Raw genomic sequence first — 18,218 nt, 5'->3', positions numbered from 1 at the left:
TCGAAGCTGTGAAATGCGATAGACATCTGAGACAAAAGGCAGAGTGCCTGGCGGTTCCGCTCAACAAAAAACAAAACAAAAAACAAAAAGAGGGATCTCCCGCTCTGGTAAAAATGTCCTGTGTTCATTCACATATTTTTTGTTTAACTGCGCATTTTTCCCTGGCATTTTGAGAGTGACATTCACAAATTATTCCCTCTAAAGCTCACCATCCGACGGGGAAACTTTGAGCTATTCTCAGTCAATACGAAAGCCAGTTTTGCGAAAACACCGGGCTAACCTTTCCTGCTGCGGTCACATGACCGCGGTTGGGAGATGTGGAGGAAACTTATTCTCTGTGCCAAGGTAGTTCTGCTCGGGGTTAAATCTTCCTTCTCTCGTTGCACAGCTGAACTGGGTGACGGGAACAGTAAATCCACTTTCCATGGTCGCCATACCATTTTTTCTGCCTTCTCACCCTCCCGCTGTGCAGTCCCGTCTCACTCACACGGTGGAGCACAACGCATGCACATATGGAGCTTGTTGTCACAATATCTGTAACAATCGCAGTACAGGGAGACCTCGGTCTCCGACTGAGATACGTTCCTACGCTGGTGACATAACCCGAATTGCAGTGTAAGTTGGACTTCACTGTTAAAGTAAAAATTTACGATGACAGCTGGGATTGGCTCCAGTACCCTCGTGAGGATAAGAGTCTCAAAACATGGGTGGGTGTAGGTACTTCTTATAAAAAGCTAAAATATATTAAAATACAAAAAAATAAGAAGCTGTCCTTACCATTACTTCGAGAGGTGGATGGTAAAGAATGAGGATGTGCAGGTAGCCCTTGCTAGCGGTAAATTCCTCTGCAGCGTCCTTGCCTTTCTGGTTGTTCAAAGTTAGGAACATACGCCGTGCCTTTTCCCTTAATGAACATTAGACTGATATTCAGCCACGGTTGAATGACTGAAACTCAAGTCTTTAGCGATCTCCAATATTTTTATGATGTTAAACTTTGTTTCCATGGTAATTGCTTGTCTCTTTCTGGTGGACCAGGATTGTTTGAATAAAAAAAACAGCTTTCTTCTTTTGGACCATAATGTGTAAAAAGGTAGGCGAAAAAGGGACATGCTCTCAGTGCACAAACACAGATAAGCAATATGCATTAGCTAAGCAAAAACACTCTGGTGCTGAGGACAAAATGGCGGATGAGACGCGGGCGCCGTAAAGTCGAAATGCCATAGGTTGAGGACGTTGTAACCAGAGGACTCCCTGTAAACTCAAGCAAAGCGCGGAGCCAAATACCATAATGAACTCAAGCAAAACGCACATGCGCAGCGCATTAACAGAATTTCAGGATGCTTTTGTGCCTTCACGAGAGCCACATGAAAGAAGGCATCGACCTGCTAGTGTGCCATCCCTGTTGAAACTGGACAAAACTTACACAAAATAATGATAGTGAATTTGTGAAGGGGTAATTAATACGAATGTGTACGTGGAGCCTATCCAAGTTGACGTTGGGCAAAAAGCAGACTCCACTCTAGATTGGTTGCCCATCAATCGCAGGGCACATACAACCACTAGCACAATAACACTGTCAGAACAAGCAAACTACTTTCCACCAGTGGCTTGAAAGACAACAAAAGCTTCAAATATGTTTAGTGCCACCCCTGCTGCGGACAAATGGTGCCACAGACAAATAACAGCACAATAAATCCTTTTTAAACTCAAAATATCTCTCATAAGATGTCCATACTCTCCCTTGGTCATCATTCTCTCCACTTTGAAACTCCCGGAGCGATAGCACGAAGCATTTTTTGTTACCTCGCTCTTGTGGAAGACGTTGCTATAAAACCGACAGTCCCCCAGCACGGGGCTCTGACTGTGGCTCTCGTGCCGCTCAGGAATCATCAGCACCTCCATTGCCAACACAGTTTCCCATTCATGTGCTCGGCAGCGACAGGGAAAAAGCTCTGACTGCCAAACACACGCACACTGTCTCGTAGGCTCATACACACCCATACGTCAGCAAGGAGGAGGGGGGCTCAAGGGGAGGTGGGTGAGTGGCTCAGGGAGGTCTAATTGAGTCAAAGTGGGCAGGCGCGTCACAGTCTGGTTGTGTCAGTCCAAGGAAACCTACTGTGACATTTATAAAAAAAAAATGAAAAATAAAAAAAAGCTGCGACTTACGGTTGCCCGCATTGCTTTTTCCTCATCCAGGCGTTGCTTTTTGGGTGCAGTCGAGTAAGGAGGGTGGATTGGGGGAGAAGATGCTCTGGGGTCCCGTCACTGGGGCCGATCCTGGTGCCACTTACACAAACTCCCTCACCGCACAACATCCAGGAGGTGGCGAGTGGCAGTTTAGGAGGGAAGGAGGGTTTGGCTTTCACGGTAGGAGTGGCGAAAAGCTAACATTCGCTTAGCCCTCACGCCTCAGTCTGGCTGCTGCCTCCCTGTCATCCGTATCCACAGCAACCCCCGTTTAACATAAGCAATCGGCCGCGGAGCACCCTCAGACAATGGCTGGGAAACCTTATCAGCTCGTCTGGGAGGAGGAAAAGCGAGGCTGGATAACTCTGTGGAGATGCCCTGCCTCCGCTAGCGTGCCAGCACACTCGCAGCCCCCTGTGCCCACTAATGGGGTTCATTTCAATAGCGCTCCATTGGCTGAGTCGGCAGACTGTAACAACAGGGAGTCCTTTGTTCTGCTACTTTAATAAAAAATAAAGTAAAAAAAAAAAAAAAAAACAACTATAACGGCAACAGTGTGAAGGAGACTCATAGCTTTTGAGACTCACAAATACACGACTTCCTGCTGTCTCCCTCCCAAATGGGCTCGCCCCTCAACCTCGACCCTCCACCAAAAAGTTGAACATTTTAAAAAAATAAACTTTTCACTAAATTTTACTGTATTATTTACAATCTATATATATATAGTTATATAAAATATAAAAAGTAAAACGTATATTGTACTGTGTACGCAAAATAGTAAAGTCCATAAATATCCATTTTCTGTACCGCTTATCTTAGCTGGGGTCACGGGCGTGTTAGAGCCTATACCAGGCGAGAGGTGGGGCACCCTGAAATGGTCGCCAGCCAATCGCAGGCCACACAGAGACAGACAACAGTCGCACTCACGATCACACCTAAGGGCAATTTAGAGTGTCCAATTAATGTTGCATGTTTTTGGGATCTGGGAGGAAACCGAAGCGCCCGGAGAAAACCCACACAGACGGGTAGAACATGCAAACTTCCCGTTTCAAGTGAGTCAGAATCACCCAAATTTAATTTGTTAAATGCCACCATAATGGCAATTTTACATTATTTTCTTCGAAGTCAAAACTTTACATATATTTCCATATCATTGTGTAGAATTTCCTTTGAACTTCATGACTCGGGTCAAATGTTTTGGGTAACCTTCCACAAGCTTCTGACAGTACTGGAATCCTGGCCCATTCCTCGTGACAGAATTGGGGTAATAAAGTCAAGTTTGCTGGTTGCCTTGCTTGCAAACCTCTTTTCTCAGATCTGCCAACAATTTTTGATGGGATTTAGATCAGTACTTTGTGATGGACACGCCAAGACATTTGACTATCCTCAAGCCACTTTTGAACCATTTTGGCAGTATTTTTCAAGTCATTGTCTATTTAGAAGACCCATTTGTTCCCAGGTTTTCGTAGCCGTGAAGGATGGTAGAACCCATCAGTGAAAGGTAGGGCTTATATTGTGGGAAAGGTTGTTTGTTTTAGCCAACAGGGTGGCCGGGGTCCAAGTGATAATTAAATGATATTTGGCTTGGTAGAAGTTAATACTGCCTCCACAACAGCGGCACGGTAGCTCAGCTGGTAAAGTGTTGGCCTTACAGTTCTGAGGACCCGGGGTTGATTTTTGTGAAGTTTTGTGTAAGTGGAGAATTGTGGAATTTGCATGTTCTCCCCGTGCCTGCGTAGGTTTTCTCCGGGCACTCTGGTTTCTGATCCTTAAATGATTCTTTTTCTTACTGGGCAGAACATGAACACTCCGTGGATTTTTTCTATCCAAATTTTGGCAGAATTTTGCGATACAGAAAGGCATTTTACAGTGTCCAATCGTGGTGGTACCGCAGGTGAAGACACTACAAACTGGCGATGATTTCTTTGTTTGCACACGTAATGTCACATCCACGCACGTAAGTCATATACTCGCCAAAATGGTGGCGCCCATGAAAATTCGTAGCTGCCGATAAAAATCTTTTCAAAATACCATTAAATGATAAAGGATTAACCTCAAATTTTCGAGACGCAGTACACATGACATGATCTATCAGATACAATGTTAAGCCAAACGACTGTACTTCTCCTTTAAATACATCCCCCGGTGTACCATTTATTAACTCACATGTCAGTTAAACTATCAGGAAGTTCCAAAGCCATGACCTCATCATCTGGGCTTCCCCATCTTCTTTGAGGACATTGTACTTTTTGTGTATGTAAACTTAACCTAAAATAAAATGTAAAATTCTCAAACTCACTCATTGTTGTGGCATTTCATGAAAAATAATTTGAGTGATCCTGACTGACCTGAAAGTGACAAAAATTAAATTTGTTTTTCCACTGAGTATGTAAACGTAAGGCTTCAACCATATATACATTGTCTTTGGGAGCAAATGGCAGTACGTAGCAGCTTGCTCGCCATCTTAAAACAGGGAAATGTATTTTTTTGGCTGCAGGGTTATTCATTACGACCCAGAGCACTAGCAAAACCAATTTGAAAGGCTAGCAAAATCGGTAGCAGACCATTGCCCACTCATGAAAACTAGTTGTTGCTGAACCATGCGTACTGCAACAGTTCTGTCAGGCTTGGCTGCATTGCTTGGCGTGTGCTGGGCTTCAATCAGAATGCGCCGTAGTCTATCACTAAAAGCCAGAGTACAATCAAAATTAACAATACTTCTAGGCCATAAATATATGAAAATGTTTTATTTTTTTCAATTAAAACACCACACTTTTATGCCAGTGACAGTTTTATGTTAAACTATTTCCAATGAGGGAAAACTGTTTTGGAATTAGACCTACTTGGAAGTCAAACCAGCATTTGAGAAAGCAATGATAGTGGTTACTGGTGGAAATTCAATGAGAGAGCGCATGTACCATGTCACAGTAAAGCTAGCTTCTGTGTGACTACTTATGCCATAACATCTGCCCTCATTCATGCCGAACGCATCATTCGTTAAAGCGACAGCCTGGAATAGTCTGTGCCAAGTTGACATGCACAGACGCTGCTGGCCCCACGAGTGGCTCATTCACATAAATCTAATAGAATCCTGCTGTTTATTTCACTCTCTGTGAAGTGATCAAAGCCGGATTTAAAAGGAATTAAACCAAAATAGCCGCTCCGCTGCAACGAGGAGGAACATCCAAGCACAATGAGCTTATGGCATCAAATGACTTTAAGGGAGAAAAGGAAGTGTAATTAATTTTGTAAGCGGCGGTGCATTAAAATGCCGTTGAATTTGAACAGAAATCAAATTAAGGAAGAGTTCCTTCGAGTTTCAAACCTGTTCTGCCACCACCAGCCAAGGACGACTCTAAGTGGATCACTGAGAACCCCTTAAAACGCTTTTTTTTTTTTTCCATTAAAAGACAAAAATTTGAAGCTTTTAGCAAGGAAACTTTCAAGTGTCTCTGAACAGTAATTTATGGAGCCATTTTGGAAGCGAGCACAGTTGTCTTGAGTTTGACAGACTGAAATAGTGCAGAGAGAGAAACTGCAAAGGTTACTCCTCACACAGATGGCTGAGCGCTGATCAGCGTTCACTTCCTGCTCTCAATTTCGGGCTGTTATAATTATCTTAGGGGAGCAGAGGAGGAAAGCATGCATTAAAACAGATGAACGATAACTCGTTGGAACAACACAGTGTGGAAGCTCCAAATGTCGAATATGATGAACAGTGAATTCCGTGTTGCGGGTTGACTCGCCAATGTAAATTGAATTAAAGATGCAAGCAGCAATGATGACGGCTTCTAGCATCCCTGTTGTACATCGTGAATCCTTGAAACGAGCATTACATTTTGAAACGATGCGCTAAAAAAAAAAAAAAAAAAAAAAAAAGCCTCCAGCCCCCTTCCCCAGCAATTCAGCATTGCTTATCAGCTTGCTTCTGATTGGAGCTCATTCAAGCAAATTTCCTAGTAGAATCAAAATCCTTGTTTTAAATTAAATGAGCACTTTCTGTTCAATTTTGACCATGGGTCCAATGGACTTTATGGGTCCTGTTATCATTGACCTTTTAACAAAGTTCCTGTAGATAGGTGAAACAGTTTTCTTTGGCAAACATTTTTTATTGTATGCTCCTAAAATGCATGGGAGCTTTACAGGGACATATTTGTTTGCAAAACTGGATTCATTTGTGGGTATGTTGATGCAACCCTAAAGGTCATTCATACATGATACTTACAAACTAAATAAAGCTAAAATAAAGTAAAAGTACTCACCCGTTGAAGGTGTTTCCAGAGTGATACTGACACCTTCTGGAATTAGCTAGATATTGCTGGAGTATGAGTGTGCTGTGCACAATGGGCTATATGGAAAGAAAATGCTGTTGGCTACTTAAAGAATCTGTATTCTAGATATTAATCTCTAATTTAGGAAGTCAGTACCTAACTCCACTTCAAAGTGACGCATAAAGCGTACTGACTAAAGTAATTGCTTGGCAATAACTTTCTCGCATGGCACACAGAAACAACCATTCACATTCACACCTACAGGCAATTTAGTCTTCAATTAATACATTTTTATGGTGTTGGAGGAAACCGAAGTGGCTGGAGAAGACCCACGCAGGCACAAGGAGAATGTGCAAATTCCACACAGGTAGGCTGGGATTTGCGCTAACCCTCAAACCAGTCATGCCACTGTGGCGCCACAGAATAATATATATTTAAAAAATGTACAGCCATCGGAGAGAAAGGGAAGAAAACAGCATCCAGATAACTTTTCTATATTTAAGTTTAACATTGAGAATTACCAAGTGCTTCAGCTTTGAGGAGCTAATTCAGTGTTTTAAAAAAAAAATTGGAAATTATCTGCCCTGCTTGGAAGATTAGGCTCTCAGAAAGGACTTTTCTGCATTGCACCCAACCAAACTGTGAAACAGCGTGTGGGGTTTGGCAACTGGTTTCATCAATGGCCGGCCGATAAGCCCTGCAACTGCTTTTGCTGCAATTAAAAAGAGTTTAAATTGCCTGGTGAGACACCGAACGGCCGACTCCTCCAAGCTGTATAAATACAGCATATAACGCATCAAATATGGTTTTATATCAATTCCCAACTGTATTCAAAATGTATAATGTGCCTGTAGATGAAAAAGTGACGCACATAACCAAAATGAAAGCGATGGGTTTGTACCACATGGATTAGTTCAAATGAATGGCAACAGTAAGACTACTTTAAAATATGCATTTTAATACTTACTGACGTCCTCTTTAACAACATGCTTCTTTAACGTTTAATCGGTTCATGGTTCAAAAAAAAAAAAAAAAAAAAAAGTGATGAGGTAAAATATACTGTTTATATAGCAACAAACGGGCTCGCTGTTCAGGGCGTGCGTATATCCAATTGTTCAATATGTTGGGGGTGTGTCAGCAACTCATTTTTATCTGATGGGCCACTCCAATCAGGTTCAAGAGAATCGCGGTGTGCGACAGGCCTTGAACAGACTGCCGGTTTTGTTATTTTTCCTCACCTTTGAATTGTCAATAAAATTGAATCGTCCCTAGATTAAGACTTTTTCTGTCATCACTCATTTTCCCATTTATTAGCAGCTTGTCCCTCTCCTCTGACTTTCTCCTCTGTGTTAACGTTTGCTCAAGTGCCGCCCCTAAAAACCCTCTGCGCAGAAGGGGATGGCTTGGCTTTCCTCATTACCATCAAAAAGGCTGCTCATTTAATTCTTGACTGTCTTGTCTTTGCAAGCAGCCAATCATATTCCAGTGGGACATGACCTGCTTAGAAGTTACTACAGATAGTCGAGTACATAGCTTAGTAGAGCACTTTTCGTGGACACGCCCACCAAAGTCCTCCAGCTTGAGGGCAGGGCTTATTTTACATCGATTATGATTTTTTTAATTTGTTCAAATTTGACAGGATTTCAAAAACACTGTGGCGTGTGAAATGTACACGACATTTTTGGGGCCTCTGGGGCATTCTTAAAGTAGAACTACAGATACCTGAGTGACCAATAAAAAACAAACAAACAAAAAAGCAGTAGCACTGAATCGACTCCTTTACTCATAAAAAGTGAAATAGAATTATCGTAATTTCTCATTCATAATGCACATTTTTCCCCACAAAAATGATCAAGTCAATGATGCACATTATACATGGGTAAAAGAAAAATCTAAAATACATTTTAGAAATGCTGCTATCTTGAGGTTATGAAAAAGCTGTATTGTTTGATTCCAAATTGCCACCAACACCTTGAGGTTTTGATAAAAGTGTCATTCTAACATACCAAAACAAATGGAACGAATTGGGCTAAATAGTGGTTCCACTTACAAAAAAGTTCACATTACAAAACTACTTCTGTAACGAATTAATTCTGTAAGTAGCAATACCACTGTACTTTATTTTTTGATTAGATGGTGGAAGCAAAATCGTGCGTTGTTAAAAATGCACTATACATGGATAGAAGGATTTTCCAGAATTTTGAGGTCAACTGAGGATGCGTGTTTTACATGGGTGTGCATTGTACACAAGAAATTATACGTAGGAAGTTAAACATTTGACATTGTTTTCCCCAATCTTTACAACTTGTCACAATGATTAAAAAATACTCAACAAAACGCTAGTGTTAGCTCAGGCTTTTATTTCATGAAAAGAACATATTCGTATAGATTTACTAAATTAAACTGAAAAAAGTACAACTTACCTGTATGCTTTCAAAAGCAATGTTCAAATGCCAGAAGTTGGTGCTTTTCAGATTGGAAAAAACACATTCGCCACCAATCATTGAAGTAGCCAACAAAGTCAACCAATTCTCTTAAATAAGCCTATGGATGGCTAATATCTTGCTTCTACAGATCTGTTGCCTTATTGCAATGGATACTCCCCGGTTCACATTGCTCCATGTCGCTCACTGCTATCACGCATTGTACTGCTCTCCCTCTATTTACATTCTGTCATCAAAAATCTGCAGTGCTTGAAAAAACTATTTTGACGAAGAAAGGAGTAGAAAGTACAGATACCTGTGTTCAAATCTAGGTGTACAAAGACAAATGTATAGATGTCAAAAATATTTAAAGTACGGTAATGTAATCAATTACTTTGACAATGTTACTTCACATTGCTGAAACCATATTTCTTGTGGTAGCTTACCGTGGATCGGCAAGAGTGAAACGCATGGGATTTACAACCTCTGCTGCATAATTTCATGGCTCTGGGCACTGACGTGTCGCTGCCGCCTCTGACTCAGAGTTCAGGTTTCACACTATTTGTTCCCCTTTAATTGTTTACCGTGTGCCGGTGTGAAAACGGCAGCTGGAGGAGAGGAAGCCAGCCAAATGCCATGGAGGAGGCGGGAGGTTTGGGGGAGGAGGAAAGCTACAATCCTGCCAGTCTCTGGAGCAACCAGCAACAGTCTTACTTGTGGGTCGATAATGATTCAAGGCCATTTCATCATCCCTGGGAAACATCACATACGGAATGGCTTAATAGGAAAGAATAAATCTTTACAAGAGCTGCTATAAAGCCCTAGATTAAAGATATTACTAGCAACAAACCGCGGAGGAGATGCTCCCATCATTGAAAGAGGACGTCAAACAGTGTCTGTGTCATTGTCGGAGGGCAAACCACTGGATTAATGCTGCATCATTGGGGAAAATGAGCATGTTACCAATCACAGGTCCAAAGTACCGTGGCACCCATTTGGTATTTACTAATTCCCATCTTTCCTTTATTTTCTGTGGGACCTATCACTTATTTGTGGGACATTTTGAGATTTCATCTTTACTAGAGATTTGAAAAAAAAACGTGTTTCCACATGGTGGTAGAGATTTTTTTAATCATGTATTTATTTATTTTTTTGCACCCTCCTGTTATGTCTGGGTTGTTAGTTGAAATTTCAGAGCACTTTGCCCTTTTTTCCCAAATTACATGATCAAATTGAAATAACTTTCTTTCGACTTGTCTCGTTAGGGGTCAGCACACCGTGCCAAATTAAATGACTATTCGAATTCAGATTATGTGTGTGTGTGCGCACGTGAGGAAGGCAGGCAGTGCAGTGTTGAGTGTAAAGAGATACAAAAAAACAAAATCCCAAAAGGGCGATTAAATCTTATTCATGTATATACTGCGAATTAATGTTTTTCCTTCACATAAAATGACAGTACCACAAGTAAAGAAATGTCGATTGGTCACATTCACTAAAGAACATTTCTAGTGTACTGAAGAAACAAAATTATCTTTATGCTTGATGGTTTGAGGCCTGGAACACATTTACAATAATAAAACATAATTAGTCTGAAGTGTTTTTTATGATTACACCCAAAAATAAAAATACCTGCCCCCTTGCATGTGACCATTTGCTTATCTTCGTGAGTGTGGTGTGCTTTGACTTTTTTGGTATTGGGGTTTTCCAATAGAATATCCAGAGCGACGAAGGATAATGTCACTATTCTCTTTTGCTCTCAATCTCATGCAGTCTCTCCCTCTCTCAGAAAAGTGTTCAAAAACACTGCTGAGTCACACGCTGCCCACTTTTCAAGAAAGGTGACAAACAGCAGCCACGCACACACACCCTAATATGCTGACTCACAATCTCTCTCAAACATAGACTCTCATAGTTTCACTCTCTCATATATACAGTACAGTATCTGTAATGGCATTTTTGAAGATTGTTAACCACACAAGGATCTCGTCTCCTCATATCTGTCTGTAGCACCAAAGACGACAAAATCCAGAGTGAGGTTTCGCTAGCCGGAACATGAGTCAATGTAAGGCCGCCAGCAGCCCCCCCCCCTCCCCCAAAAAAAGACTGCCCATTTAAACCCACACACAATTCCTGTATCCAGCTCTTAGTATTAATTACCCAAAGTTTTTTTGACACAAGCTGAGCAAACAAGTATGACTAATTAATCACTAGTGCATATTCAAGTTGTGTAGTAACCTAGGGAACAAAAAGCCCCCCCGACTCCTAAAAAAAGACTTGTCAAAATTTGGAAAAGTCAGCCCTTGACAACAGTTTAAGTAACATCAATTGATAGGGACGTCTATCGTGACTAGACCAACAACAACAAAAGTCTCAGGAGCTTAGAGACAAAGGAAGTTTGGTATTTTGCCCATCATGAGCCCCACAAATCTCTCAGTAATGAACCATGTATATTAAAAAAAAATAAAAATGAAAAAACCAACAGCAGTTTCACCGGTAGACATAAAATTGGGTAGACATGTTTATCATAACAGGCCACACAAAAATGAACTGTAGAGTGGGCATTTTGTCAGAAGCAGCCATTTAGGATGATGTCGAATTGCAAAACGATTGGAACATAGTGTCAAAGTTTGATGGATTTGTGATAAAAACAGGTGTGAACCAGGAGGAAAACATTCCGAAAAGACAATGTCCAAAATTTGGGATCATTTCCCACTTAAAAATGAAGATAAGGGAAAATGTGTAACCTGCAGAGCATAACCAAGCCCCACTGCCCCCTCCCCCAAAAAAGCCCATCTACAATCAACACAAGGTATCATTTTATACCTAATTTGATAGAACCTACCCACAACCCACCAAAAAAGAAAAAAAAAATACCGACACATGTTACAATGTATTTTAATGGGCCCACAAGTAGTCAGGGAAAGTGAAAACTGCCAATAAAATTTCAATTGCTTCACCAACCAAATGGTGACCAAATAAGTTGTAAGTGTATTCATACACAAGCAGCTACAGGCACAAACTACGCCCAAACACAACATTACACAGAATGGCTAACAGTGAGCAGGTAAAAAAAAATGAATAAATAAAAATCCCTCAGTAAATGAAGTTTTTTATTTTTTTTTTCCAAACAGTAGTGCACCAAGAAAATATACTGCCACCTATAAATCAAAACTAAAGTGCCTTAGGCACATAACGTAGGACAAGGAATCCAACATGGAATATAACAATGCAAGCATAAATTTAATGGCAACAATTATGCATTAAATCTACCGTGAAGCCGTAAGCACAATGATTGAAAATAAGGACAACTTACATCAAAGCAACCAAGACCATGAGCCATTAGCTAGGTTTAAAAATTTACAGAGCTTTAACTGTGCCACTAACTAGTAACTGCTGAAAGAACTTGATGGGGACAGGGGGTACAGTTAATGGACGGAAGCAGTGAATCATGCTGTAAACAAAGTGATCTCTAAAAAGTCATCATCTCAGGTAATGACCCCACGACAGCGGCGTCTCTGACTCACAATAACTGCTCCAGTCGAGCGTGAATACCCAGCAGTCCAGACTATACATGGGGGGAAAAAAGGAAGTGTCCTTGCAGCTTGTCAAAGTAAAAGGTCAGGGAGAGGAGAGAAGAATTGGGGGGGGGGGGGAAGAATATCAACAATCACTGATTTTCACTCCTACCTTACTGTGGCAAGACCAAAACCCTCCACAAGGCTCCTTAGTTGAAATCTACCAAAACACAAAAGATGATGGCCGTGATAAATTGATTTAATTGGGTTTTACTGGCTTTCCTCAAATAGTAGCACCTCGCCCCAATTAATTCCTGTAACAGTTGCCTCAGCCAACAGGAACAAAACACGGGTTATTTAGTAATAGTAATGATGACCATTATAACACTGTTGCTCACAAAAAGAGCAGCACATGTATTAGGATGTGAATTAAAAGTGCGGTGTTCCCTTATGTTCATTTGGAGACAGCAATTAGCGGAGCAATTCTCGAAGTAACTAGCTTCTTTCACATTAGTGATCCAGACAATTCCCTCTATATTTTCCCTTCACCTATTCATTTTCTCCAGCATACTTTTATTCGATTTAAATTTTAAACAATAAATACAGCGGTAACTTGATTTACGAGTTGAATTTGTTCCATGACCAAGCTTGTAACTTAATTTGCTTGTGAAGTTGAAGCCAGAAATTTACATACACTGTGCAAAAAGGCACACTTCATTTTTGTGTTAAAATCAGACTAAAAAGTAAAAAAAAAAAAAAGAATAAAAATGGAGAAATGTGTACTTAAGTCGCGACTTTTTACACACGCTTTCAACCTTATCCAGTGCGGCTTATGCAGTGATGCAGCAAATTTGTGCATTTTTTCTAACGGCCGCAAGGGGACACTCGAGCGCAAAAGGTAAGAGTGAGACCGGGGGAATGTATGAGCCGAGGAAGTGACTTTTACCAGTATGTTTTTTTAAACGAGCCCCGTTAGCGCTGTGCTAGCACTGTGCTAGAGTGTTGCCGCCATGTCTCAGTGTTTTTTACTGGTACGTTTTTATTTTTTCAACTGGCCCTTAGCGCCGCGCTAGCCTTAGTGTGTCAGCGATTTATTTATTTTATTTTTTTGTTGTTTTTTTAAACCGGCCCTGTTAGTGCTGTGCTCCCGTAGCTTTTTTTTTTTTTTTTTTTTTTAAAAGCAACCCTGTTCGTGCTACCGTGTTGTTGCTGTTAAGACTTTGAAAACTCTGTGTTTTGTCCTTCTTTGTAAATAACTCGTGTTTCAATGTGGGTTTCAAAGTGGGCACTTGCAGCTTTTACACAGTTGCTGCTCATGTATGTACCAAATGATATTTCCTTTACAAATGTACTGGGTGAGGCTTATAATCAGGTGCGCTCTGTGGGCCGGAAATTACGCTAGTCAGGTCAAGCCAGAAATGCAACATTAGAGAATTAATGGGTGCTAAGTTACTGTAATCACATTACTTCACCACAGACTGAAACTCCACAGGATGATTTGACAGAATGCTGGCCTATTCAGGTACTACCGTTAGTGCTAGCACTTGCTTGCTGGGCAATAGTTTTGTTGCCAAGCTTGGAAGCTTTATTGTCATCAAAATGTGAACATACCTAATTCGCCATCTTAAAATGAACATCCTCTTGAGCACCAGTGACTACCAGAAGACATCCCCCCATTTTAAATTAAATTAAGATTAGATTACAAAAATAATCCAAGATAATGAAAATTTGAATAAATCTCCCAAGACATTATTTGTGGAAATATGTTACAAAATGTTTTTCTCTTTGTAAACTGGAGATGTAAGTATTGACACAGCTAAGCGATGTGTGTGTTAAGACAAACAGAGCCCTGATATCAGATCCAGTTATTATGACACATGAGAACACATTTCAGTTCACTTCAGCAGTCATGCACACGCAGCAGCTCAAATTGGCCCAAACAGGAGGTGCGGTGATGACGTCAAGAGGGAAGGTAGAGCCATGTTTTTTTTTCCTTTTGCAGGCTCGCATAAAACGCTAAGCACACAGATGTGACGTGCGCAGGTAATCGGGCTACCTCTTATTTTTTTGCCACCGACAAGGCAAGCAAATTCCGTGAGATCACCCTCACGGCTCGGGATGACGACGACACCGCCCCCCCAGTGGAAAATGACAGGATGGCAGGAACGTCACACGGGCCATGGCTAATATTAGCAAGTCTTATCTGGACATATTGCACAAGAGGAAGGAAAGGATGGAAAAAGATACAAAGGGGGAGCAAGAGTGCGAGCGCCGTACTCGTCGGGAAGGCACAGAACTCAAAGCAGACAAAAATGACAGTCACATCAACGGCATTCAGTGTCACTTATACCAACTTCAAATCATAGCTGTAACACACAATACATACTCAGGGAGCATCGCCTGGTAACAAAAATCTGCTTCTCAAGAGAATCATCATCAAATGGGGGTGAGGGGTTTCAGGAGTGACTGAGTAATATCCACGTTTTTAAGCATCTGAAAGAATTGGCCAAGCATATAAGGATTCACAAGATGATGACAAACTGCAGCTCTCATCTGATTAGCGAGTACATATGATACATATCTAATAGACTTGTGTGACAACTCATACGCTTCACTTAAATGTAACAGAAGACATTTCATTTAAACAGGAGAATTCACACCCCAATGTATCCTAATACTACCCACAGAACAGACTCATTTTGCAACGCAGCACAGTTTCTGCGTACATTCTGCAAATTGACGCATCTCAAATGTTGGCCTCTGCTCTAAAAGACACAGTGCCCGAATTAATAGCTGAATGCGTCATCCACTTCCACGCATAAAGTCACTACTTCGAACAGGCTTCTTGTATGCGGAGATCCTGCAAAACTGGCAGACACGGGGACAAAATACAAAGTGACGACTGAGGTAGTGTGAAAGGGACTCAGATGAACTTTCAAACAGCCACATGGTGTCCTGCAATCGTATAATTACAACAAAAGGACTTAGTTTGTTACTCAAGGGAGAAACACGGTTATTTATTGTTTAAGTGCGCAGGCCTAAGTCCTTTCCAATATAAATGTCTGCTTTGGCACAATCTTGTGGAATTTATGTGCCAATGAACTATGTCGAAGCGAGAGGAGTTGCCCTTTAAGTGGACGGTCTCGCCCTAACTTCCAACTAAAACCGAGGTAAAAATTACCTCCTTCCCAACATACAATGTCAGAGCTTGTCAGTCGAGATGCAGCACTTACACATGCTTGACTGGAATTACTACTTTTCTACTGGGCAGGTCTTTGGCGCCATCGTGTGGCAACTTATAACATGTCAGGAAACAGGTGAGAAAATGAAAATCCCTTTGCATTAACCTCATATTGTCACTGCTGGTTACATTGGAAGTCTCCCATATCCAATTTTGGAAATTTCACAAATCGATAGTGTTCAATCTTCACGTGGGTCCATCATTGATTTAATTCATGTATTTAATAAATTATTGACCAACCGAAAGAGTTGAAAATGCATTGCTCTCTTTGAAAATGCAATACTATTGTCCCAACAAAAAGATTTTGGGGTTTTTTGCTGAAAAGTGATGCTATAGAGATACAAGGATTCCATCTGACAGAGGCAATATAATCTTGAATTTTGGTGTCAGGATAAGAAAGCAGTCCTTGTTCCTTTCTATAAGATTGTGTTGTCATTGTGCTTGGGGTACAAAGCAAGAAATCTGTTATTGGAGGGGGGCAGTTGCTTGAGGCAGCCAATAACGGCCTGTTTGTACATGACAGTGAGGGGGGGGGGGGGGTATGGAGCCTACCTGCTGCGGGCCCTCCCCATTGACCATCGGTGGGGCCGGAGGTGACGCCAGGATCGGGAGTTCAGGGCTGAGAAGCTGGCCGGACTCCAGAGGCGGGGTGTGGTCTGCCATGTTTTCCTCATTCACACTACGAGAGAGGTTCTTCTGCAATAAAGAAAGTTTTTTTTTTTTTTTTTTTTTAAACTTTGGGTGAACTCATGGCAGCACACAGTCTAACACAAATATTAAGTCAGCCACTAATTGTTCTCACACTTAAAAAGATGATAGAGGCCTGTAATATTCTTCATAGGTTTATCTCGGCTATGAGATAAAATGAGGAAAAAAAAATCCAAACAATCACACTGATTTTTTTTTTTTTTTTTTAAATTATGGTGAAAATAAGTATTTGGTTAATAAAGGTTCATCTCAATACATCGACATGGGTTAAATGTTTTTCCTGTAAGTTTTCACAAGATTTTCACACTTGGTATTTTGGCCCATTCCTCCATACAGATGTTTTGGGGTCATTGCTGGGCAATACAGATTTTTAACTCCCTCCAAAAATTTTCTATGGGCTTGAGATCTGGACACAGGGTAGACCCTTGAAAGGACCTTGAAATGCTTTTTATGAAGCCACTCCTTCATTGCCTGTGTTGTGTGTTTGGGATTATTGTCATGCTGAAAGACCCAGCCACGTTCCACCTTGCCCACACCCTTACAGACTGAAGGTTTTCGCTCAAACTCTCATGGTACATGGCCCCATTCAATCTTTCCTTTACAGAGCTCAGTCCAGGTCCCTTTGCAGAAAAAACAGCCCCCTCGAGCATGTTTCCACCCTTATGCGTCACAATATGTATGGTGTTATTTGGATTACACTTGTCATTCTTTCTCCTCCAAACACAAGTTGAGTTTTGACCAAAAAGTTAAATTGTGGTTTCCTTGGATCATGTGACATTCTTGCAAACATCATCTGGATCATCCAAATGCGCTTCACCAGGGGGACATGACTGGCACCGCAGGATTTGAGTCCATGGCGGCATAGTGTGTTACTGATGGTAGGCTTTGTTACTTTGGTTCCATCTCTCTGCAGGTCAATAACTGGGTCCCATCCATGAGGTTTGGGGATTTTTGCTCACCATTTTTGTGATCATTTCAACCCCATTGAATGAGACTTTGCATGGATCTCCAAATCAAGGGAGATCATCAATGGCGGTGTCAATTTTCTAATAATTGCTCCGATGGTTGATTTCGTCACACCCATACTCTTACCTATTGAAGATTCAGTCTTCCCAGGCTAGTCCTGGTCTACAATTTTGTTCCTGGTGTAGTTTGACAGCTCTTTGGTCTTGGCCATAGTGGAGTTTGGAGTGTGACTGTTTCAGGTTGTGGACAAGCATCTTTTACACTGATTATTTCAAACAGGTGACATTAATACAAGTGAGTGGAGAAGATGTTACAAGCCTCTGAGTGCTAGGAATTGTGCTTGTTTATAATGTAGGTGACCAAATACTTATTTTGCACCACAATTTGCTAATAAATTATTTAAACAAAATGTAAAAAACTTTCAGATTTTTCTTTCAAATTTTGTCACTCAGGTGAGACAAGCTTACGATGAAAATTGCAGGCCTCTCACACCTTTTTAAGTTAGAGAACTTGCACAATTGGTGGCTGGCAATACTTTTGCCCCACTGTACATTGTCTAATCTCTTTTTTTTTGGCATGCCGTCACACGACCGAGCAAAACTGCCTCACGAGTGATCGACACATTGAGCACTCCTGGTATAGGATGTATAATAGACTGCACCATTATGTCAAATTTGGAACTAAACCTTGATCTCAAGCAGTTTTCATCTGAATAAGGCAGCATTCATTTGGACCCATAATTTTAAAATGACCAGTTGTTAGCCCACTCTGGTTCTCAGTGGATCAAGCTAACACCTAATCTTTAATCTATCCATCCATTTTCTTTTGCCGATTTCGCCTAAAAAAAAAGAAAAACAGCCAAAGTGAAGGAAACTGTGGTGATATCATTGTATTACAGTGGTAC

General features: G+C 41.1%; 1 protein-coding gene across 3 annotated transcripts in view; it reads right to left on the bottom strand.

Moving 5' to 3' along the window:
- The window catches only part of fndc3a (fibronectin type III domain containing 3A), a 69,751-nt gene that overhangs the window by 45,908 nt on the left and 5,625 nt on the right, over positions 1–18,218 (bottom strand). The window contains exons 3-4 of one of the 3 annotated variants that reach the window (XM_061827048.1): positions 16,193–16,336; positions 12,572–12,619 (exon numbers count right to left, since the gene is read on the bottom strand). In XM_061827048.1, the coding sequence (XP_061683032.1) occupies positions 12,572–12,619; positions 16,193–16,303 (159 nt within the window). In that variant the 5' untranslated portion in view covers positions 16,304–16,336. Of the gene's footprint in view, positions 1–9,330; positions 9,995–12,571; positions 12,620–16,192; positions 16,337–18,218 lie in introns of those variants that run through there. The other 2 variants (XM_061827049.1, XM_061827050.1) reach the window with 2 other exon arrangements.

Source organism: Syngnathoides biaculeatus, chromosome 8, assembly GCF_019802595.1.
Source record: "Syngnathoides biaculeatus isolate LvHL_M chromosome 8, ASM1980259v1, whole genome shotgun sequence".
NCBI classification, from domain to species: domain Eukaryota; kingdom Metazoa; phylum Chordata; class Actinopteri; order Syngnathiformes; family Syngnathidae; genus Syngnathoides; species Syngnathoides biaculeatus.
This window is presented reverse-complemented; position numbering and strand designations above follow the sequence as displayed.